Source organism: Emys orbicularis, chromosome 2 (genome assembly GCF_028017835.1).
Source record: "Emys orbicularis isolate rEmyOrb1 chromosome 2, rEmyOrb1.hap1, whole genome shotgun sequence".
NCBI classification, from domain to species: domain Eukaryota; kingdom Metazoa; phylum Chordata; order Testudines; family Emydidae; genus Emys; species Emys orbicularis.
Window position 1 is genome coordinate 22,811,184 of NC_088684.1, and position 5,839 is coordinate 22,817,022.

General features: G+C 42.2%; 1 protein-coding gene across 1 annotated transcript; it reads right to left on the reverse strand.

Annotated features, from left to right (window-relative positions):
- Nucleotides 1-222: 222 nt before the first annotated feature.
- On the reverse strand, nucleotides 223-5,514 carry FAM83A (family with sequence similarity 83 member A). Its single transcript, XM_065399919.1, has 3 exons — nucleotides 5,038-5,514; nucleotides 2,681-2,848; nucleotides 223-351 (listed from the first exon to the last, which is right to left on the reverse strand). Exons 1-3 carry the CDS (start codon nucleotides 5,512-5,514, stop codon nucleotides 223-225), a joined length of 774 nt encoding a protein of 257 aa, XP_065255991.1.
- Between the last annotated feature and the right edge of the window lie 325 nt (nucleotides 5,515-5,839).

Sequence of the window (5,839 nt, forward strand, 5' to 3'; positions counted from 1 at the left end):
CACTTTAAGGGGAACCACTCTTGATCCTCAGTATGCTTAGGGCCTATGAATCATAACCCAGAGTAAACCTTTACTTTCTGAAATACTTTTATCTGTAACCCAGCCTTCATGTGTACAGCACCTAACGCAATGGGGCTCTGATCCCTGAGTAGGACCCCTAAGTGCAACTTCAATTCAAATAATAATAGAATTATCCTCAGGTAGAAAATGTGATGACTGATCTCACCTGTATGAGCCAGAGAGAACGTATCTCCAATCAGAGATGATGAATTTTTCCTGGATTTGCCCTGAGAATTTCCTGCCTGACTTGGCACAGTAAACCTCTCCGGTAACACTTCGGACTGAAATATTCTAGAGAAGACAACAACAAAAACAAAAAAACAACAACAACCAGTAAACACATATTAAAATTCATCATCCTATTGCAAAATTTAGCTGGTAATCTCACTCTTCTCCCCTAGCCTCTATCGCTTAATTTTCCCCTCCCTCTGCTAGGATTTCTTATTTAATTCCCCAACTGTATATTTTAACACTGTAAAGTGCTGTTGCATAGAGTTTAGACCAAATCTTTGTCAGACTTTGTCATGTGATGCAATGCCATTGATTTCAATGGGGGAGCAAACTGGGCTATACATTTGGCCTTTGTATGGAAACCTATACAAAATGGAGCTATACTGTATAGAATTGTAAATTTTTGGACACAGCTGGGCCCCCCAGATCTATGACGGTGACACACCACCTATTGAAATGAATGGCAGGTGTATGTCCATAGCTGTGACTAGAATTAGACCCCTAGAGTCAGATCCTCAGCGAGTGTAAATCAGTGTAACTCCACTAACTCCCAGGGAACTATGTCTATTTGCACCAGATGAGGATCTGGTTCTTAGTGTTTTACGTTGTCTCTAGTATAAAAAATTTTGGGCTAAACCCCACTCCTCTTATTAATGAGGCCCTGAGCCTACAAAGACTTACACATATGCTTCACTTTACACACTGTGAGTATTATTATTATTTATCATACTATAGGGCTAGCGTCACAAAGAAACTTAGGCATGGTGATGCTGCACATTGCTACACTTCACTTAGGCACCTAGAAAATCACTGGGAATCACAAAGCCTGGGTTAGGCACCTTGGCTCCCTATACAATGAATGGGGAGAGAAAGGTGCCTTAGAATGGGGTTCCCAAATGTCATCACGTTAAGTGGTTCCTCATCCCACCTAAGCAAGCCAACGGGAGGGGCCAAGAGAATGGGTGTGTGGTACGCCTCTCCCTTGTCTCAGAGATAGAGGCCTAAGTCTGGGCTGCAGGAAGGTTCCTCCCTCTGCCTGGGATTCTCAGCGGCATTCCCTCTCTTGCAGTAAGGTGCCAGCGCCATTTTGGCAAGAAGCTGGGAGTAGAGGGGAAGGCGCTCCCTCACAACTTTTAGCCCAATGGTTAGGGTACTCACCTGGGCTTTGGGAGAGACCCCCCAGTCCAAGTCTCCCCTCAGCTGACTGCCCTAACCACTGGCCTCTGGGATATTCTGACATAGCCCTCCTCCTATCTTACAGATGTTGATGCTGTTCCACTGTGGATTAACTAATGAAAGAGTCATTGGGCCAGAGACAAACATCAAGCAAGCAAACCCAAGAATGACTCTGTAGCCTGGTGGTTAAAGCACTCACATTGGAGAGCCAGGATCCAGTCCCTCTGCTCCAATGACTTTTTAAAATTATTTCTTCACAGTGGAACATTCCTCCCCTTCCTCCCAGCTGCTTTGTAGAAACTCGCCTATGCGGGCCCAATCTGCTACGTGAACTCTCAGCGTGCTTGCTGGATTGGGCCCCGCAGGTGAATTAGGTGGCAGAAAGCCTGTCTTCTCAATATTCACACAACACTTTCGGGCTTAGGCGTCCGGACACCTGGCATGAGGCTGCAGTGCACGTAGTGTCTCGGAAGCTTTTACTTTCTTACTTACTCGGAAGCTTTCAGGTACCTTGGAAGCTTTTACTGCGAGACTTTAGGCGCTGAGCAAGTTTACGGTTTGGTGACAGCAGAGCAGGGGCTTTATGAATCCCAGTGAGACCCAATTCTGGGATTTAGGCGTCTAAAGTGGCAGTTAGTCACCTAAGTCCTTTTGTGAATCTAACCCGTAATGCCTGAGTGTCCCTAGTCATTGACCAGGATGGCACTGTGCTTGGTGCTAGTTCCACTGATTTCCACAGCACTACTTGCCAGGTATAAAGTTAAGCACATGCGCTTAAGTCTTTGTAGGATCAGGGCCCTAACAGATCAGTCGTGTTCGTTGGATGAATAAAGGGGAGCACACTTTGGCTCATAAGTTTTTAAACCCTGTGTTTCATGAAGGCATATTTTCAATAAACAAACTAGCTCCTTAGTTCTTATGCTTCCCCGGCTTGGGGATTTAACAAAAGTTCAAACACCATCATGAAAATTTTTAATTAGCCTCAATTTACTTAGAAACTTGGGGGCCGTTTATAGAAGAAAGTTTATTTCTTTATTCAGTTTTCTTTCATGTAGTTGAAGACAAATTAGGCTAGCAGCCAGATACTTGTTATATCGCAATTCAAATTAATACCCATGATACTGAGTTACAGCAGACAAGTATGAGTCAAAACAAGTTAGAAATTAGGACCGAAAGCTCCAAGGCTTTAAGAGTTTTGTGTAGTCAGCGATACCTTGAAGTGATCCTCTGCAATCTGCACCTTGTCACACATCTCACTGAAGAGCTTTATATTGCTTTGATCAAGCAACAGATAGACAAAAACACCTCGTTTGTTAGCCGCCTCTAGCACATCACAGAATATCTCGGTATCAGTGAAAACATCCATCATAATGGCCAGAACCTAGGGAGAAAAGGCACTGGTGTAAACAGAGCAAAGATACATGATTTTGGGATGCCAGTAAAATATAATGCTTATTTTACAAATAAAAGCTTAAATGGTGTGGCGGAGAGGGGGATATTTTATATAGATCCCTTTCCTTGTATCTAGATGAGCACCCAGTTCAAAGGGATATCTTGATATTACTTTATTGCTCATATAAAACCAGTCTAAAATATCATTTTTTCTTTATAGGTCCTTTTACTAAGAAATCTTAGAGTGACCTAGGAATTTGTAGCCTGGAGTTCAGTACTGGGGAAAATAATTAAACGACAATCAGAAAACAATAAGAAAATAGCTAAAACGGGATTATTCCATATAAGATACACACAACTAGCTGAATTTCTCCCACAAATCAAATGTATACAGTATGAATTCATAGAAAGAAGCTTCTTCCATGCTACTCCTCAAGCTTGGAGCAATCCTCAATTCTACAACTGTCCGTATGTCGGTGGACTCAGGTTAGGACCAACATTTAGATTTCATTTTAAAAATGAGTTTCATAAAGCCTAATATTAATATAATTTTTTTCAATTATTTTTTAAAGTAATTTTATTTGGGATTAAACATTCTGCCCCCCCCCCCCCCGCACCAATTACACCCAAACAACTGAGTTAGTGTATGAGAGTCTCAAAGTAAAACTGACTAGAAACCAAAGGAAAAGAAACTTCTGGCTGCTCTAATGTACACAAGTGGGCTAAACTGGCCCCACAACAGCTAGGATTCAAGATGGAGGTATAAAGCCACCTTTGCCCCCTATATTCCTTGAGCTGCACATTCTGTGCTGCGTCTCCTGGAGCCATCAACAAAAAATGAAATTTATCTGACTACAGCATAAGAGCTCTTGCAACTTTCATTGTAAGCCTTTTAAATAGTCTCCTCCAAAGTCTCACTCACAACTCCATTCTATTCACACAACGCAGCAACATTCTGGAGGAATAGGTGCCTCCTGTTCTAAGGACAACCTTTTAGATAAGCCAAAGTAGCTGCAGGCTAATAGAAATGTCATATGTCCCATCCCTTTAGAGAGAGTAAGTCACAGCACAGATGGCTATGGGTGCTAGTGACCAAGTAAAAACAGTTGGGGTTAAAGTGAAATTTTACTCTGAAAAGTGTCTGTAAAAATATCATTGGAGGGTCCATGTTTATTGTCTTGCAAACATCTCCAGATAAAACATGTTCAGTTTACAAATACAATGATGTATTTTCTAACTGCCAACCCTTCAAACCCAACGTGGAGTCTGAGCTTCAAAACCGATTCTTTCCTTCTACTGCACTATCACCAGTAACAAAGGTTCTACAGGCCAGATTAGACCCTCACTGACACCTGTTCTATCTATTGTCTTCAAATTATGACCTCAGTGACACCTGTCCAAACTCATGGGTTGCACAGATGTACTTGGTTAGAACTTAGTAAACAAAATCTGTTTGAGGTGCACAAAAAGGAAGAAAACCTAGCTCCCACTTCCTTATCTTCGTTGGCTCTGAAAGGCTAAGGGGAGTCAAAAAGAGCAGTGAACATTTATTTTAGTCACTAAAATAAGAAGATATTGCTTTGAATACACACAGGGAGCGATCTGTTGAGTAAGTGCCATTCTTACAGTCACTTTTCAGAGCAAAACTGCATGTTAAGGTTTTCACAGTGCTTATGCAGAGATCTGGATCAGACAGGCGGTGCACTGGTGTTCCAAATACAAAATGGCTGTGCAACTAGGATACATTTATTTTATTTGGGTACCTTTATTTTAAACATGAAGAACAAGAGAGTTTAGGTGTGCCAGTGAATTAATGTACTAGCTTCTAATCACTGGAGGACTGGGTTTGAATTTAGCTCAGTCTAGGACATAAGTGAAATTGTTAGGTGCTTGCTTGGTTTTACTTTGGTTTCCCTTAATGCCAAACCCAAATGGCACAGTTGTTACCTTAAGGCCGTCACATAACAAAACCAGCTGCAGTTTTTCACAACACGATGTGAGAGGTACTGTCTGCAAAGGAGATAGGGCAAGCATAGAATGACTTGTATCACCCCTGCTTAGACAGAGGTGCATTGGCAAGGAACATACCAGGGTCTGTTCTAACCAAGCACCACATTCAACAGTATTTATAAGGAGGGAGAAAAACAAACCCAAAGGAAACATGGAGTTTCTCTTTACCTGACTGGTCTTGCTGATGCAGCGGCGTATAATGTCTCTGATGTTGCTGTTCTTCTCTGTTTGGAAATACACAGTGGCACTGGATTTCTCCTTTAGATAGGGCTTCTCTGCTGTGCTCCATGTGTGATGCAGGGCTGGTTCACTGCCTTCAGATATAGGGAAGTACGTTCCTGACTGGAGAGAACCAGCATCATTCTGCCTTGGTCCTGTCTCCCTCTCTGTGTGAGATTCATTAGCATAGTAAGGCTCTCTGGCATTTTTCTTAATATACTGAGCTTCCACGGATGACAGAAAATCCACCTCTCCTTCTTCATTTAAGGCTCGTAGATAAGATTCAGTCCCACCGTCCAAAAGGGCATCAGTAGCTAGTCTTACACTTTCATGGTGGCTGAAATCTGCTTTTGTTGGCCTGACTGACTGATTCTTGATCTCCTCTAGCCGTTTCCTTATCTTGCCCACATGTCTCGATCGGCTCATTATTCTTTGTATCAGCAGTTGACTGATGCGTATGGCGAGCACTGTGCATATAGACTATACAGACGAGACCAACACAGCTCACCTTGTATGTAAACAAAGAACAAATGAGCTTCCCACTTGCAGACTCCACTCTGTTGTAAATTCCCTTTTGTTGAAGGAATCATTTGTTAATAAAAACAAATAAATGTTACTACCGAAGGCAAATTGGCGCCACAAGCTCTCGCTGATTTTGTTGGTACAAGTGTATCCAAAAACTGAAGAGGTCGGTTTGCAGATGTCGTGCTTAAGCAAGGATTCTGCCTCAGATGGAACATAGGTTTAAAGC

Coding starts and splice junctions, on each gene's coding strand:
- FAM83A (XM_065399919.1), bottom strand. CDS start 5,514: ATGAGCCGATCGAGACATGTGGGCAAGATAAGGAAACGGCTAGAGGAG. Junction 2,849..5,037: donor GCATCAGCAAGACCAGTCAG/GTAAAGAGAAAC, acceptor TTTTCTCCCTAG/GTTCTGGCCATTATGATGGA. Junction 352..2,680: donor TTGCAGAGGATCACTTCAAG/GTATCGCTGACT, acceptor TGTCTTCTCTAG/AATATTTCAGTCCGAAGTGT.